This window comes from Ursus arctos, unplaced genomic scaffold (assembly GCF_023065955.2).
Source record: "Ursus arctos isolate Adak ecotype North America unplaced genomic scaffold, UrsArc2.0 scaffold_28, whole genome shotgun sequence".
In the NCBI taxonomy this organism is placed as follows: Eukaryota; Metazoa; Chordata; class Mammalia; order Carnivora; family Ursidae; genus Ursus; species Ursus arctos.
In genome coordinates this window covers 4,774,697-4,792,698 of record NW_026622963.1, presented here as the reverse complement: position 1 = coordinate 4,792,698, position 18,002 = coordinate 4,774,697, and the positions used below count along the sequence as shown (strand labels likewise).

The 18,002-nt window shown below is 54.7% G+C and overlaps 1 protein-coding gene across 3 annotated transcripts in view; it reads right to left on the bottom strand.

Moving 5' to 3' along the window:
* Window positions 1-18,002, bottom strand: part of CORO2B (coronin 2B) — a 126,948-nt gene that overhangs the window by 2,039 nt on the left and 106,907 nt on the right. For 2 of the 3 annotated variants that reach the window (XM_026478394.4, XM_057303664.1), the window contains exons 4-11: window positions 11,999-12,148; window positions 11,198-11,362; window positions 9,263-9,379; window positions 9,031-9,135; window positions 8,414-8,510; window positions 4,761-4,873; window positions 4,314-4,404; window positions 3,971-4,110 (exon numbers count right to left, since the gene is read on the bottom strand). In XM_026478394.4, coding sequence (XP_026334179.1) covers window positions 3,971-4,110; window positions 4,314-4,404; window positions 4,761-4,873; window positions 8,414-8,510; window positions 9,031-9,135; window positions 9,263-9,379; window positions 11,198-11,362; window positions 11,999-12,148 — 978 coding nt within the window. Of the gene's footprint in view, window positions 1-1,376; window positions 3,093-3,970; window positions 4,111-4,313; window positions 4,405-4,760; window positions 4,874-8,413; window positions 8,511-9,030; window positions 9,136-9,262; window positions 9,380-11,197; window positions 11,363-11,998; window positions 12,149-18,002 lie in introns of those variants that run through there. The other variant, XM_044392003.3, reaches the window with a different exon arrangement.

The following is an 18,002-nucleotide window of genomic DNA, read 5'->3' as shown; positions in this document are numbered from 1 at the left end:
TTTTGCAAGTGGGTGTCACGCCCTGCTCCCCCCGCCCCGGCCTCCACCCCTTGTCCCCGGGGCTTCCCCCTGACCCTCTTTAGTGTCCCCAGAGGCTCTTGTGCCTGCAGCATGCCCTTCTCCAGACCCAGCTCAAGGGCTCCCACTTCCCCTGGGAGTCCAACACCGCCCCCCCTTCCCAAATATCTCCAGCTCACCCTTTTAGGGGTGCAGACAGAATACTCTTGTTTACCATTCTGAAGGGGAAACTTTCTACAATGTTTTGTATCCTTCTCTTCTCAGGGAAGCCGAGGATGCAGAATGGAAGCCAGCTTTTCTGCCACCAAGGGCCACACCGCACCCCGATTCGCTGGCTGGGGTGGACACGGGCAAGCAGAAGGGTGGGACAGCCCTTCCCTGAGACACGGCCCTGGATTCACCAGTCCCGCCCCTTCCACCAGAACACAGACGGACAGGTGCTGGCAAAACCACTGAGTCCCGCAAAGCAGCGGGCCACGTGAGGACCCCCCACCCTTGGACGGAACGTTCCTGACACGCACTTGGGGGTGTCCTCCCACTCCCTGGTGTGAGCCGCACTGGATCGTGTATACTGTAGCGAGATGGGAGCGACTCTGAAGGAATGCTGCGGACAGAGACTTGTCGTTCCATGAAAACTGAGCTGCACGCGTTAGATAAAGCGGGTGGTAACCGAGTTGCTCCTGAGTTCCGGGCGGGCGGGCAGTATAAACATAAAGGCTCGGCAATAGTTGATATCTTACAGATGGTCCCGGAGTGGTGACCTGGCTGGATGGGTTTGTCAAAACTCACGGAGCTGGACACTACAAAGGACGGTTTTTAGCACAGGGAAATTATACCTCAATAAATCTGTCTTAAGCAAGAAAAAAATGGGGGAGCACTCCGAAAAAACCCTCAGGCTTTGTTTTCTTGCTCTACCTCGAAGGAATCGAAACTGCCATTTGGAACGAAAGGATGATTTCTTTGTGAAAGACATAGATTCCCAAACAGGAAGCTCCTCAAAGAAAAGTCTTGGTCCTGCGTCAAAATAGGATTTACATATTTATTTATTTTACCGTGTTAGTCTATGTGCTGCCGAAGTGAGCACTGTTGACTTAATGCATTAAATGAAAATGAATGGTTTAGGGGCGCCTGGGTGGCACAGCGGTTAAGCCTCTGCCTTCGGCTCAGGGCGTGATCCCAGCGTTATGGGATCGAGCCCCACATCAGGCTCCTCTGCTATGAGCCTGCTTCTTCCTCTCCCACTCCCCCTGCTTGTGTTCCCTCTCTCGCTGGCTGTCTCTATCTCTGTCAAATAAATAAATAAAATCTTAAAAAAAAAAAAAAAAGAAAAGAAAATGAATGGTTTAAAGAATGTCTCTATCATTTGTATGATTCTTTCTTTAACTGGCTTTTTTTTTTTAACCAACCGATCAGTCCTGGTTACATCTTTTTGAAGCGATGACGTGTTATTTGCCCTGCATTAAATGATTCCATACACGCCTGTGGCTTCCAAGTTCTCAAATTCCTTTGCATCAATTTTTGGTCAGCTTTTGTTTTTTGTTTTTTGTTTTTTTTTAATATTTTATTTATTTATTTGACAGAGAGAGACAGCCAGCGAGAGAGGGAACACAAGCAGGGGGAGTGGGAGAGGAAGAAGCAGGCTCTCAGCAGAGGAGCCTGATGTGGGGCTCGATCCCAGAACGCCGGGATCACGTCCTGAGCCGAAGGCAGACGCTTAACGACTGCGCCACCCAGGCGCCCCAGCTTTTGTTTAAAAAAAACAAACAGTTTTATCGAGGTGTAATTCACATACCCTAAGTTCCACTCCTTTGAAGTGTACGATGAACTGATTTTTAGTAAAATTCAGAGTTGTATTAAGTCTCCTCCCCTGGATCGAGCTACAGGTTTCTCTTCACACGTAGACCCACGTGTCCACCATTTACAGTCCATTTTTCTAATTGGTTGTTTCCCACTGGCTGCGATGGTTTAAATTGTGGGTAAACCCAGAGTCAAAAGGCTCTGGGCAGATTTCTTTGCAATAACAAAGAAGCACAAGCTTCAGTGCAGACAGACTGTGGGATCTGTGTTGCCTGCTCGGAGACCCTTGAAAATTTCCCTGTGGGTCCTCAGTTTCCCTGTTCATATAAACAAGCTTTAACGAAATGTTATTTGATTTCGCAACTGCCCAACCCCCCTGCCCCACATGGGCTCCAGAACTGAGCTCGGGCTCTTGGTAGGGCCCCCCGGGGCTATCCCAGCAACTCAGGTACCTGCTACCTTCTCAGGGTGCTTACAAAAATTTTTTTTAAATGGAAAATGCTGAATAGATACAAAAGTGGAAAGGTTAGCACTATGAACTTCCAAGTACTCACCAATCGGCCTCAAGAAAGAATATGCGGCCATTCTTGCTTTATCTCTACTCCTACCCGCTTCACCTGCTCCACTTCTTTCAGAAATTATTTTGAGGCAAATCTCATTTCTCACTTGATTCCATCCAATCCTAAACATCTGACCATCCCTCTATAATGGTGCTAAATATATTTTATAGCAATTATCAGTTTACCTTTCAAATTTCCCTATAAGACTGTGAGGTCTTGGAGGTCAGGAATAATCTTCTTTTTATAAATAATAGTGATATAGTAAGTTGGTGTGACAAGAGACCTTTCAGATGGCCCTGACATTACCCCACCCCTCAAGGGTGGACTGGACCTAGTAACTTGCTTCAGATGAATAGAAGATGGCAGAAGTGGTGGGCTGTCATTCCCAAGGTTAGGTTACAAAAAGACTGTGACTCCCCCATCTTGGACACCTTCTCTTGCTCACTCTGAGGGAAGCTAGTCGCCATGTTGTGAGCTGCCCTGCTGAGAGGTCCATACGGTTAGGGCCTGAGGGAGGCCTCTGGCTGATAGTCCATGGGGAACTGAGACCCTCAGTCCAACAACCCGTGAGGAAATGAGTCCTTCCAGCGGCCATGTGAGTGAACTTGGAAGCAGATCCTTCCCCGGCTGAGTCTTCAGATGTGGCTGCAGCCTAGCCGCCAATTTAACTACAAGGTCTCACGAGAGACCGTGAACCATGGTGTCCGTTCTGAGATACTATGAGATAATAAATATTTGTGGGTTTAAGTCACTAAGTTTTGGGGTGACGTCTTACATAGCAATAGATAACTAATACAGGGAGCCTCATTGAGCACTTCCTATGGGCCAGGACGAGTGCTAGACCCTTAGGAAATACCTTGTGTTATTCCTATGTGTTATCCCACCCCCCCCCACCACCGAACTTTACCATGAGAAAGACAGGAAACCTGCATGGGCACAGCCGGGCAATAGCAGAACCGGGACTCAGATGCGGGTGGCTCCATGCAGCCCATCTCTACTTGAGCTGCATCAAGCCAAGTCCTGGCACAGGGCAGGCACCTGTGGACCCTGGCTGAGCCGAACTCTGTCCCTGGCACCAGGGCCTGGTGGTACAGTCGAGAGGGGAGAGGACTTCGGGGGGCATGGATAAGCCCCAGCTATGGTTGCCCCTGAATGAGCTGCTCCCATTCTAAAGGGTGCAAAGTACCTTCATAAACACAGCCTCTTCCCCCCAAACAGGGAACTGTCAGACCCCATCCGGCCACAATGCCAGGGAGGAAGGCATGATGTAAGGCATGAGGCCAGCATTTCCTCTGTTGGTCAGCAATTTATAACTCCTGTAACAGCAAATGACAGCCCCGTTCTGAAATGAGACGCGGGACTGTGTGGGTTAGTGAGGGCTGGGGTGGGGTGGGGGCATCAATAGCGCTACCATATCCCAGCCTTTATTTATTGGGGTCAGAGGCAACAGAAGCCAATAGCAGGCTACTTATGGTATTTGTCACAGAAAGATAAATGCCCCAGATGGAGCCAGCTTAAAGGCCTGAAGCCCATAATTGAAATGTAAAGGTCTCGCTCTTCCAGGACCTGGAGAGGGAATAACTTATATTCCTTACCTCGTTCTCTGTCCTGGGCGGGACATTCTCTAATAAATCTATTCCATTGACCACAACGCTCTTCTTTTCTTTGATGGGAGCCTTAAATACCATTTTTGAGGACTTCTTATAGCCTTCCTTCAAAGACATCAGCACAGGATCTAAGAAAGGCAAGGGAAACGTTCATGCTGACAATTTGGTGGCGTGTCAAGGAGCGATGTCTTTCATTCACACCATGCTTGACAGCTGGCCGAGCGTGGGGGGTGTAAAGAAGGACGCTACGCAAAGGGCAATGGGTGAACCAGAGTGAAGGCAAAAGCTGCCGTCTTGAAGCCTCTCCTGGGAAGCCCACCCCCTGCAGTACCTCGGTTGATGCCCCCCAGCCATTCATCGGGGGTCAGAGCTGGCTCCGTGCCCGGCGTCATGGGGTAAATATCTTCCTGGTAGGAATCCGACTGCAGTGGGGGGAGCAGAAGGGGGACAGATGGGGGCCGCTGAAAGAACCCCTGCTTTTCAGCAGCCCCTCCTTGCAGACCTCTCACCAGGCTCCGGCTGTCCTGCCTCCAAGCCTCAGCCCTCGGGCGTCTCCCGATTGGAATCCCCACCCAGCATTTGTCAGCAAGCCAGACTGTCCCCACCCTGGAACCGCCCTGATCTTACCCCCCCCACCCCCCGCCACCACCCAAATTGGGCCCGGAGTCCCCAGTCCACAGGACCTTCTTCTTCTGGGTTCCTCAGGTGTCAGTCTGTGGCGAGCCAGCTAGGATTCAATGTGGGGGGTCCCTTTGGAGCCCAGCGCAGCCCCACTCACCCTCCGGGGCACAATCATGGAGATGGGCTCGATGAGGCCCTTGAGAGTCACCAGCTTATAGAAGCGGAACACCTCGCACGCTGACACGTCCAGCCCATGCTTCGGCATGACCCCTGCGGACAGGCACACGCAGCTCCGTGGGTCCGGGCTGCCCCCGTCAGCGCCCCTCCTCCCTGAGCACTTAGGAGGCAAGGATCTATGCACAGGGCAGCAGGTGCTCTGGGGGCTTCTCGAGCCAGGCTCTGTGTCTGGGTGGTACCATCTCAGATCAGGCCCTCGGGCCAGACCTGGCTCACCAAGTGCCCGCTTTAGAACGGGGGCCTTTTGTAACTGGGAGGAGCTATTGAAATATTCGAGTCTATTCCATTCTTTTGACAGATGAGACTCCTGCCGGTCTAGGGAAAGGGGTTTGCTGCAGGTCACAGAGGATGGCTGGGGCTGGGCCACTGAGCCTGTCACCTTCTAAAATACACTAGCTTCCCTCAGCCTCTGTGTTTGGTTCTCAGAGAGAGCGGAGGAGAGAGAAACCTTTCTCCATGAGCCCTCCAGCCTGAGAGTGCTGTCCCGTCGTACATCTGGGGCTGACAAGGGCGTGTGTGTGTGCGTGCGTGCGTGTCCTACTATCCACGTGTGTGCACTGGCCACCGTGTTCCTAACAGCGGTGTCTGCTATATACCGACTGAGGAATCTGAACGGTGTGGGGTTTGGAACGCAAGCTTTGGGGTCAGACGCACCTGGTTCTGAGTCTTGACTCTGCCCCTCCCTCTGGCTGGGCGACCCGGGGCAAATTTCTGCATCTCTGAGCTTCAGGTTCCCTGGCTGGTTAGAGGCGGACAGCAGGACCCTTCCTGAGATGGTCAGGGGACTGAGCGAGAAGATGCTCATTGACTGCCTGGCCTCATCGTGAGCACAGATAACGTTAGTTTCTTTTTCCCTGATGTGAAACTGAGTTAAGGTCCCAGCTCTCCTTGACCAGAATGGAAAGCTGCTCTTAGAGATAAAGGAATTCTGGGAGCTGGAAGGAAGTACTGTAAAGGTACCCAAGTGGAATTTAGAGCCAGAAGTCCTGGCTTTGAATTCTGGCTCTGCCATTTAGGGTCTATGCGACCTGCCTAGGGTGAGTTGCTTGACAAGTGCTTGGCTCATGGCAGACGCTCCACAGTGGCCACAGGCGAGGGGGAGAGGAGAAACAGTTCTCCCTGCTTCCTCCCTCCTCCTCCCTCTTCCTCAAGTCCTGCTGACCCTGCTTCCTAAAGGGATTCATCACCCCATCTTCCTGCCCCCCTCACCAGCTACCATCCTTTCTTGGCTAGAAGGCCACAGTGGCCTCCAAATTGGTCTCTCTGCCTCCCTCCTGTCCTTTCCAAATCCATTCTCCCTACAGAAGCCAGAGCAACCTTAGACTAACATCTCAGATCGCATCACGCTGTCCCATCTCCCACCTGTCTGCCGAAGACAAAGAAAACCCTCCAGTGAGTTCCCAGTAAAACCCAAACTCCTTCCCCTGTGTAACGGTTCACTGTACGTGTCCGTGGGCTCTGGAAAGAAGGTCACCCTCCCCAGGGTGGATGGGTATCATCTAAACCGCGGAGGGTCTGAACAGAGCAAAAGGGAGAGGAAGGAGGAAGTCACTCCTTTTCTTCCTGCCTCCCTGTCGGAACTGGGACCGCTCATGTCGTCTTCTCCTGCCCTTAGACTGGGATTCGCACCATCAACTCCCTTGGTTCTCGGGTCTTTAGACTTGGACTGAATGACACCGTCAGCTTTCCTGGGTCTCCAGGAAGCCAGCAGATCATGGGACTTTTTCTTAAGATTTTATTATTTATTTGCGAGAGAGAGGGCATGAACAGGGGGAGGGGCAGAGGGAGAAGGAGAAGCACACTCCCCGCTGAGCAGGGAGCCCAACACGGGGTTGGATCCCAGGACCCTGAGATCATGACCTGAGCCAAAGGCAGACGTTTAACCAACTGAGCCACCCAGGTGCCCCAGTCATGGGACTTCTCATCCTCCGTAGTTGTGTGAGCCAGTTCCTCATAAATCTATATATATATATATATATATATATATATATATATATATATATATATATGGATTTCTAATATATATATATATATATGTATATATATTTCTCCCCCCTGTTTCTCTGGAGACTCCTTCAAGAATACATCCTTCTAATCCATCCCATGGCGTCTGGCCCCTGCCCTCAGCTCCAGATTCACGTCCCAACCCTCTCCCCATCTTCTGCTACATTACAGAGCCTATACTTAGTCATACTGATTTCCGTTCTGTTTCTAGAACCTGCCAGGCTCATTCTTGCCAAGGGACTTTGCACCAACTTCTCCTTCTGCTGGCCCTACTCTTCCCCCTTCCTGCCTTTCAGATCTTGGCTTAAAAGGTCACCTCCGCAGCGAGGCCTTCCCTGACTACCTGGTCCCAAATAGGCCCTAGTTGCTCTCTGTTCTTATATGAATCTCTGCCTAGAATTTATGACCATCCAGGATTTTCCTCCCTTATTTGTTTATTATCTGTCTCCCTTTAATGGAATGTGAGTTCCACGAGAGTAAGGCTGGGTTCTGTATTTTGTACCACTGCGTCTAGGGGCTGCTCCCCAGTGTTTGTTGAATGACTATGTGAAAGAGCAGGAGGAACCAGGTGTTCTGCCAAGTGCTCTATCTAAACTTTATAATAGCCCTACCTGAAGGTAGGTTTGATTTTCCCTATTTCACAGATGGAGAAACTGAGCCTCAGAAGGGTGAGGTATACAGTTGAGTCTGAATGTAAACCTAGGTCTGACTCTAAAGTCCAGGCTGCTTTTTATTCTGCTCAATGAAGAGGTAGGTGACAGTGAAGAGGAGGAGAAGATAGAGTCGGGGAAGGCTGACGTCAAAGGAATGGTCACTGGGACTTCAGGCATATCTCTGGGCCGCCATCTTGCTGTCAGTCCGAGGTGGGCTCTCGGGCCCTTCCAGCACTGGCGACCTGGAAGCCGGCTCTCAGGCCCTATCCGTAACACCAGACGCCCAGGGAACAAGCCAGACTCAGGCTCCAAGATAAGGAGGGAACGGAGCCCCGGAAGAAACTTCTTCCAACTGGGCGATTCCGACCCCAAACAGGGAATTGCTGAATGACGCGTGCTGTCAGTGTTAGCTGACAGGAATGAACATTTTGCTGTAAGGCTTTAGTGGTGGAATGTGGGGTGTTAAGAACATCTCACCCCTGCCCTGACTCGTGACGCTCCGTCAATCCTGGGCCCTCTGTAGGATTTGCCTAAACACCGGGGAGCCTGGGGGTGCAGGGATGGGGACCCCCTGGAACTTTCTCCTGTCCTCTCAGGCAAGAACAGAGCTGTTCCCAGACCCGGGAGGCCTGGCTTCCCAAAGGCTTCAGGAAAGGGTCTGGGCCTAGACCTTAGACCAGGGTGTCAGGCCCCGTGGACTAGCAGTCCGTCAGGTGGGCGCTGACGGGCTGGCTGAAGAGGGCAGGCTGACCTGAGGGCCAGCAGCTGTGGGTCCTCTTCTGATGGCCCAGGAGCTGTGGGCTTCTGAGTCTGCTAGTTCATTTCAAGGCACGGGTGACCCGTGAGCCAAACCACCGGTCTCTCGTTCCGCAGCATCACAGCCAAGGTAGCCTCTGGAGCCCCCCCCCCCCCTTACCTAGGCCTTTCTGCGGGGCTGGGGAGCGGAACTCCATGAGGTAACTCAGGAAGGGCTTCTCAGTGCTGATCTCGTAGTACCGGATGTTTCCATCTCCCTGGGGGCAGGGAGAGAGGGAGGGAGGTGAGCAAAGTGGGGGGTGGTCCCGGGGGTCTGCTAAAGGAAGCCTCTGCTGTGCCTCAGGGGTGGTCAAAAGGCCAGGGAGACCTGGGCTCTAGACCCAGGGCCGGCTGCCCCAGGGCACTGAGGGGGGTGGTGGGGTGGGGACGCCGTGTGTGTAGACAGCGCTTCTGATACACGAGGCCATATTTGCCAAAGAGCACCTGGCAGGTGCCTCAAATGTCACCATGAGTCACTGTCCTCTACACTTCTGGCTCTGATCCTTATTCCGGTGCAAACCCCAGGGCACCTCTGATGTCACTGACACTTCAGTGGGAATGAATGGCAGACCCGTGGGCGGGTTCTGGTGGAGGAGAGTGAGAGCCCGAGGGGATGAGCAGGGAAGCCCAGAGAGGTTGGCCTGGCTCTTCTTAGGGGGCAGGGCAGGAGCAGGGACCCAATGGGGCGGGTTCTCCCACAGGCTGCCCCAGCGCCTCCCGCCCCTCATCGTCCACTACCTTTCCAGCCAGGTAAAGCATGTGGGTGTCAGCATCGTAGAAGGGGAACAGGAGGCCTGACAGCCCATCAATTTCCTCCTCGATCAGGGGCATGGACAGGTCCTCCTGGGGGGATGGAGACCGGTATCAACCTATGTCCCGGCAAGATGGCCCCTTACCGCCTTCCCTGACCCCGGCAGAGCCCCCAGAGCGACCACCCTTCCATGTCAGCAGCGGCCTCCCTGTGGCTGACCTGGTCCCAGAGGGCAATTTGTCTCGTGTTCCACCTGGAGACCCCTGTCGTGAGAAGCCGTTTCATGTTTCCCAGGAACACGACCCGGTTCACTCGGTGGTTTTTGCAGTTTGCCTCCTGGCGGGGACAGAGAGAGCTGGTGAGCCAGGGCCCTGGACACTAGGGAACTGTGGTGGGCTGAATGGGGCCCCCAAAAGCTAGGTCCAGGCCTCCCTCGGTGGCGCCTGTGAGATGGGGTCCTTCACTGCCTTGGATTATCTAAGGGGGCCCTAGAGGTCATCACGAGCATCCTTGGAAGAGGTAAGAAAAAGGGAGGCGCTGCAGACACACAGAGGAGGTGACGTGACTCCGGAGGCCAAGAGCGGAGTGATGCGGCCAACAAGCTGGAGGAGGTGAGGGAGGGTTCTCTCCCGGAGTCTCAGGGGGAGCGCAGCCTTGACTTTGGACTTCTGGCCTCGGCAACTGCGAGAGAAGCACTTCGCTGCTGTGGGGATTCCTTCCAGCCGCCAGAGGAGGCCACCGTAGGTGCTGTGGAGCTAAGGGGCCCTGGGGCGGGGAAACTAGGCCTTTCTGCCGTGTCCCAGGGGGTGGGGGTGGGGATGGGGAAGGGGGAGCTGAAGTCAGCTGTGCCAGGGGCTCTCAGCGAGGCATCTCTCCCAGGTGTCACAACAGCACCTACTGGAAGGCATCTCCGAGGTCAAGGATGAGGCTCAGGAGCTCAGGGGACTCCCGGGTCACTGCTCCACCTACTGGCTTCACCGGGACTCCTTCTAACCGGGCCAGCCTCCGCCTCCTTCCCCCCCCCCCCCCCCGCCTCTTGGTTCGTGACCCTTCCTTTTCCTCCTAACCCACGACAGTCCTTTGCCGGGATGAGTCAGCATCAGGTCTGAAACCAGAGGCTGGCGGAGCAGCGCAGAGACCCGGGCTGGTGTCCCTTCTGGTCCTGCCCGACGAGGGTAGCCCCCAGGAGCCCCACCTCTCCGGCCTGGGTCGTGTCTGTGGAGCCTGGGTTCTCTGTTCAGCAGCGGCTCTGGGGGCCGCTGGCTGGGCTGGGATTCCAGCTCCACCTGTCTAAGCTTCCATCTCGAACCCTCCCCAAGCCTCGGTTCCCGTGCGAAGCGGGGAGAGTAGCCGTGCCCACGTTAGCAGGCTGTCAGGAGGGATCAGCGAGTCAGGCCCTGGAGCCACATAGCGAGCTCGGAGTCGGGGCTGCTGGACCCTGATGATGCTAGTCGCTCTGAGGGTCGTTACCCGTGGTGGTAGTAGATGACTTTCTGCTCTTGCAATTTCGGGCTCTTCCAGGATAAACGGCACCAGGTCAAGCATCAGTCCTTTCTTGCGTAGGAGGCAAACCTCCCATTTCATCCACGTTTTCCGTCCCACCTGGCCTGTGACTGGCACGCGGTAGGTGCTCGGGAAGTGTTCCTCTCTGACTCCCAAACGGCATCTAGCCCTTCCTTACAGTCAAGGCCCAGGAGACTCAAAGACCAAGCTGGAGCTGAATTCACCGTCAACCTCCCTGCGAGGAGCCGTCCCCGGGGCTGGTGCCCTGAGCCATGTCCCTCAGGCTCGTCCCATGCAGGTGGCCGGGCACGAGTCCAGAGCCCCCTTTTCTGGGCCCATATTGGGCAACACCCCGGGATTTGTGCGCTGAAGGGGGTCACCCGTTCTGCCCCCCGAGCAGGCCGGAAGAATCCCACCTGGGGAGAGGGGTATAGTGGGGATGAGAAAGGGTCCTGAGGTCCTTCCCCACGCAGATAAGGCAGGGGCTCTGTGAGCTGAGAAGAACCCAGAACCCAGAGGCTGGCTCTCGGAGGTGCAGGGCAGGTGCGTGGGAGAAGGGGAGCTGGCACAACCGTTTCCTCTAGGCCCGACTGAGAGCCACGTCCCAGATCCCGACACCTTCCCTTCCCCTCAAAGACTGTGGGGCTTCACCTGTAGGACACGGCCGGAGCGGGGCTCGATCACGCGAAGCTTCTTGTCCTTGCACGTGGTGGTGAGCAGGCTGCCGTCCGTGTTGAAGGACATGCAGAGGATCACATCCGAGTGGCAGTCTATCATCTTCACCGGCTCTCCCACGTCCAGGTTCCAGATGAGGACCTGCCAGGGGAGGGTGGGGAGGGTGGGCCCTGCGGCTGAGCCCCGAGCTGTCTGTCCCCCGTCTGCACCCGATGGCCCTGGGAGAGACGCCCCATGCGGGGTCGGGCTGTGCTGGGAGGCAGGCCGGGGCGTGAAACTCTGTATCAAAGGCTGACGCTCCCTGTCGCACAAATCCACGGCTGTCCCTCGGCAGAGCCCAGCCCCAGCGTGGGCTCGGTTTTTGCTACGAGCCAGAAGGACTCGTGTTCCCGGCCAGGGTCCCGTGGCCGGCACACCTCTTGGGAGGGCATGCCCTTCTCTTCCCTCCAGCAACTTTGGTTGCTCCTTTTTCCCATCAAGAGGGCAGCAGCCACTTCTAGATTTAAGAAGTGGCTCGGAAGAGGGTGTGGGAAGGAGTGGGCCTTCTCTTCTAATCCATAGGGGCCAGAAAAGCTGGAGAGATGGCCTCTGTGGACCCCGGCAATGATGGGCCCACCGGCGATGCCCAGCCCTGAGTAGCGAATGAATGAATGAATGAATGAACAGACAGATGGGACAATGTTGGTCAACAAGCTCAGGAGAGTAACAGTGCTCCTTACAGGTGGCCCCTAAAGAGAGCACCTCTCCCCCCCCCCCAGCTGCTGCCGGGCCGCTCACCTTGTAGTCATAGCCGGCGCTGAACAGGATGTTGTTGGTGGTGGGGTGCCACTCGACCAGCCCCACACGCCGGCTGTGCCCGTGCAGCTCCAGGAGAGCCTCGGTCATGTTCCGCTTCAAGCCCCCCTCGGGGATCTCCCAGATCCGCACCTGCAGAGGGGGACGGAGGGCTAAGCCTGGGTGGGCAAGGGCCAGGGGAAGCCCGGGCCGGCCCTCTCCCTCAGACTCCAGGCTTCCCCCGATCTGCGCAGGGGGGCACCCCCGGCCGGTCCGGTGGGCAGAGCCTGACTGAGGGTCTGGGCGAGGCTCCTGGGTGCAACTTCACACAGCAAGCAGCTTTCGGAGACGGCTGTATTTAAGAGCCTATCTCTGCCTCCCTTTCCACGCCCTTCTAAGAGCTCTGATCTCAGCCTGGGCAGCTCTGTTAGTACCACATGGCCCGCTGCTCCTCACCAAGGTGGACAGGAGAGCAGAGGAAAACCCATCTGGGAGGCTGGGAGGCCCAGAGTCTCTCCTGAGAGGTGAGGCTCCAAGGGGCAGAGACTGAGCAGATGTTTGGAGCCTACACGGGAGGACGGGCAGAGCCTGGGTGCGCTGCGATTTGCAGTCTTGTGGACGCTGGTAAAGAAGCAGAAAGAGGGGCGCCGGGCTGGCTCAGTTGGTTAAGCATCCGCCTTCGGCTCAGGTCATGATCTCCGGGTCCTGGGATGGAGCCCCAAGTTGGGCTCTCTGCTCAGTAGGGAGTCTGCTTTTCCCTCGGCCTCTCCCCTCTGCTTGTGCTCTCTCTTTCTCTCTCTCAAATGAAGAAATAAAATCTTAAAAAAAAAAAAAAAGCAGCAGAAAGGGATGAGGGGCCGAGAGGAGGAGGGGACACATGAGGGAGCAGAGAGCAGAGAGCACGTGGCCCCAGAGAGAGGAAGTGCGCAGTCTCTCTGCCCTCTTTGAGCACCGTCGTGATTCCTGACATCAGCCCCGCTGGGCTTCATTTCTCGGGCCACACACGCTCTGTCTCGTTGCAATGGTTTCATCCACAAATGGGAGGAAAAACCCTTTGCCTTGCCTTGCCTCCTGGTGGAATAAAATGAGGTGCTGGTTGCCCAGGTTTGTAAACTGTAAAGTGCTCGAAAGACCGAAGGAATTCTAAGCCCTGTTAAAATCGTTGTCATCATGAGCGCTGTTGATTATGCTCTGACTAGAAAGGGAAGAGCACGTGTCACTGCAACTTAGGGCACCTTTGAAGCAAAGCTTTTGAAAAGCTGAACTCCACCCTTGCCAGTAAGGAGAAAAACTGGAAAAACAGCTTTGAGATACCATTTATAATCTTCGAACTGGGAGGTGGGGTGGGGGAGAGCCAGTGTTGGCACGATTATATCCTGGGACTGGTAGATGTAATTGGTGTTGGTAGTATTATAAATGAGAGTGAGTCTTCTGGAAGCAATCTGGCAATCTTTATAGCAGGAACCATAAAGATATTTATGTCGTATTCCTTGATCTGGTAATTTCACTCTGAAAATCCGATATAAGCAAAAGTCTCTGTGTATGAAGGTGTTCACCGCAACGCGGAAAATTTAGCAACTTTCCAAGTGACCAACGGTAGGGGAACAATTTAATATGTTATGTTATTCTGCAATATTAGCTATTCGAGGATAATTCTGAAGCCTGTGAATAAACATGGAACTCCAAAGGCAGTCCTTGGGACAGGGGGGAAGGCTGGGACCTGGGGGGTGCCCCCAAGGAGATTCCCATGGTGATTTCCCTTCTTGTTGTGTCCCCCGAAAGACCCAGCTCCACACATGTAGACGCGGAGGCTTCAGGGTAAGAGAGGCAAGATCAAGCAAAGGTTTGGGCTTACCCTTTAGTGTACTAGTCTCAGTTTAAAGAACATGCCCAAGGGACACCTGAGTGGCTCAGTCGGTTAAGCATCTGCCTTTGGCTCAGGTCATGATCCCAGGGTCCTGGGATCGAGGCCCGTATCAGGCTCTCTGATCAGTCGGGAGCCTGCATCTTCCTCTCTCTCTGCCTGCACTCTGCCTCCCTCTCTGTCAAATGAATAAATAAAATCTTAAAAATAATTTTAAAAACATGCTGGAGAAAAAGGTTATAATTAGGGGACAGTTTAAAACATTTTTCTGACATTGCCATCCCCTGTGGTTGGTCCAGCTCTCCAGAAAAGCCCTGCATGATGGCAGGGGCTGGGGGAGCGAGGCAACACAGAAGGGACCCAGCAGGGCCCGTGGTTTTTCCTCAGTGGGCCCTGCATAGGGCATTCAGAGATGAGGTCTGATCCGAAGTGGAGGAGAGGGTGGAGCAGGGGCCCATGTAGACGACTGCATGGTCACCAATAAGACACAGTCCTCTTGTCCCCCGTGCACTAGAGGAAGGTGACCGTTGAAGAGAGGAGACCAATGCTTGGGTTGGACACGCACCATGAGCACGCACGCCCGCGTGCACACACCTCCCCCACGCCCCCCACTTCTTTCTCTTCTACCCCGCAGGGAGGCTGTTAGATATGTTCTTCTGTAACTTATTTTTTTTTTAAGATTTTATTTATTTATTTGACAGAGAGAGAGACAGCCAGTGAGAGAGGGAACACAAGCAAGGGCAGTGTGAGAGGGAGAAGCAGGGTTCCCACCAAGCAGGGAGCCCAATGCGGGGCTCGATCCCAGGACCCTGGGATCACACCCTGAGCCGAAGGCAGACGCTTAACGACTGAGCCACCCAGGCGCCCCTCCGCAACTTGCTTTTCTGCTGTAACAGGTAGCGAGCATCTTCCCACCCCGGTGCACACGGATTTCCCTTGTCTTAGTGAGCGGCCGGAGGGACATGTGTTGTGTGACTGTGCCGGGATGGGTTGTATCAGTCTCTATTTACAGACATCTGGGCTCTGCCCGCTTTTGTCCCTCTTACGAGTCACTCTGTGCGGAGCAGCCCAGGAATACAAGTTTGGGTGCGAATAGTCCTGTAGGGCACTTGCCTCCAAGGGGCTTCATTTTTTAATAGTTACTGTAAAACTGTCCCCAAAAGCTGTCCCAGTTTTCGCCACCAGAGTCTGAGAGTGCTTCTTTACCTATGTCTCCAACGATACCTTCAGAAATAGGCCTCTGCCCACCCAACAGGTCGAAAATGCCATCTCACTGGCTTTGCATTTCTGTGATTCCTAGAGATACTCGGCATCATTTTCTGTGTCCATTGTTGGCACTTGAGGAGGACGCTCTAGAAGCTTCCAGACTCTAAGGGATGAGATTTCGAGGGTCAGAGTGACAGGCAGGTGTGGAAGCGCTTGGGGGCCAAGGACGCCTCCTACTGCAGCTTGAGGACAGCTGACAAGTACGGACGCACACGAACACTGAGACATCAGTGCAGAAGCGTTGACTGAGGCAGGAGAGCGGCCTCCGGACTTGGAGAAAGATCTCCGAAACAGAGAGGAGAGCCATGGTCATTCCACACACGCCTCTGTGAGCCAGACTCCTGCTAGCCGTGGGGATCACGCTGAGCTCGCCCCGTGCCTGCTCATGAGCAGGACGCAGTGGGGCAGAGAAGAGCCGAGAACCCATGGACACAGAGCTGGAGGGGCCTTGAATCCAGTCTTTGGCTGGGGGACGGTCAAGGGTGGGAGGTTCTGGGACCATCAGGGCTGGAAGACAGCAGGTTGGCCCGTTTGAAAAGAGAGGCTGGGGATGTGGGGAGGGGGAAGGAGACAGAGAAGTGAGCAGCGTGCATGGGTTCGGGCACAGTGGGTGGGAAAAGGCAGGTGGGTCCGCCCGACGGGTGTGGAGCAGGCTGGCAGGTAGCAGAGGCCAGAAGCCGTGTGTGTCACACCCGGTCGCCGAGGCCCGAGAAAGCTGTTTGGGTGAGTCTCAGGAAAAACCCTTCCCCCCCAACCCCCAGCAGCCTAATTCCTGAGCACCCAGGGAAAGCCTGGTGACCACTCCAGGGCTCAGGCTCCTTGTCGAGATGACGAACAGAGACATGTGCGCCGTTTAGAGGCATGGGGCTTAAACGAAACTGGGCTTCGTGTCTTTGTGAGTCTGAGGCTTTCTAGGGTTCCTACCTAGGAACCCAGGGGCTAAGCCAAGGGGATGGGGGGCGGGGGGGCTGTGTCTGTGCCCAGGTTCAGTCTCTGGCCGGGATCCAAGTCCCAGGGAGTCGAGGCCTGTAGTGGGAGACCCAGAGAGTAGTTTTCACCAAGAACTGTTGGATGTAGGAACGGTTCCAGGCCGGCCTGGGGGGACCCGATGAAAAATGTCCTGCAGAGAAGGAAAGAGGATAACCTCATTTGATCCCGGGCCACTTCCCTCCCAGTGTTCTCATCTGCACATTGAGGCAATACTAGTTAATCTCCCGAAGGTCTCAGCTTTGACATCATTGAGTATGTCCCTGGGGAGGGGGGAGAGACTAGCTTTGCTCCATCTACTGCTACAGCAAATAGTTGGCCATAGGAGCTCAGAGGAGGAGCTGGAGTTCACAGTGGGCCTAAGTAGCTGGAAAAAGGAATATCAATGCCTCGGTATTCAAGGGATTTGTTTGAAGCAAAGAGAGGATGGGTGTGGGAGGAGCACTGTGGATCTGCTCGGAGGAGGCTGCTTCCACAGGAAACCTGATAGGGCCAGACAAACCGGACTTCTGGAAGGAAGGGGTGGAGAACTGTGGCAAAACGCTCTCTCTAGCAAGCCAGCTGTGCCCTTTCTTAGGTCCCTGGGTCAGAGCCCTGTTTAAGTGAGTCACATTCAATCCAACAAAATCTGCTCGGTGTCTGCCTGGGTCCCACATACTAGATGCGGGCAGCTCACAGGTTCGTGGGGGAGACAGCAGACCGCGCAGACAAAGCCACGGCAAGACGGCTGATAAGGACGGTTAATAAAACTACAAAACCACGTGCCTGGGGAGGGAGCAGCGGGCCAACAACCTGAGAGCTCTGCAGTCTGACAAGCTCTGTTCAAATCGAGGTCCTGACCTTACTTGGCTGCCCGGTGCCTTCTGTCTCCCCTGGATTGAATCTCACACCTTGGAGAGGCCATGCTTTGTCCTGCTTATCTATCCCCAAAAAGAGAGCAGCTCCCCAGTGCCGGGTATCTAGACATCACCCTTCTGGGGGCACCGACAACCTGCCAGGCCGTCCTGCTGGATGGTGGACTCCTCCATACAGGGGTGCGATCTTTTTTTTTTTTTCTTAAGGTTTTATTTATTTGACAGAGAGAGAGAGGCAGCAAGAGAGGGAACACACACAGGGGGAGTGGGAGAGGAAGAAGCAGGCTCATAGCAGAGGAGCCTGATGCGGGGCTCAATCCCAGAACGCCGGGATCACGCCCTGAGCCGAAGGCAGATGCTTAACGACTGAGCCACCCAGGCGCCCCCAGGGGTACGATCTTCTAAGTCACCACCTTTGCCTTCAGTGCAAGGAACAGTGTCTAGCACATCCCTTTGGAATGCATAAGCCAATGGAAGAATCCTAGAAGCCCAGAAACCGTGCATCAGCAGCAGGCTCAAGAATGAGTCAGCCCCCGACTTGCAGAGAGCAGAGCAGCCCTGACTCTGGCCGGTGCTGAGCTGGGTAGATGGGGAATCAGGGCTGTACTCCTGGTTTGGAAGGGGTGGGGGATTTCTCTCTTGGATTTTGAGGGTCACCGTGCAGCTTTGTCTTTTTTTTGGAAACCAGTGACAGAAGGCCTACCTGGGGGCTCCAAGAGCAAAGAATGAGACGCAGTGGAAAGAGTCCCGGGTCTCTGACTGCCCAGGATCCGTAGAGTTCTTAGTAGACAAGAAACACGAAACACTGGATACTCGTTTGGCTCTGATGCTGAGTCCAATATGATCTCCGTTTCACAGGAGGGCAACTTGTGCCCAGAGAGGTAAAGAAACTGGTTCAAGGTCATGGGCCTGGGAAGTGGCAGAAACCTATAGGCCTGCGGACTCCTGAGCCCGGCTGCTTGATGACAGAGCCACACTGCCACTTGCTCTGCAGTGCCAGGCCCATGGGCGGGGCCTCCATCAGGCCGTTGACCTC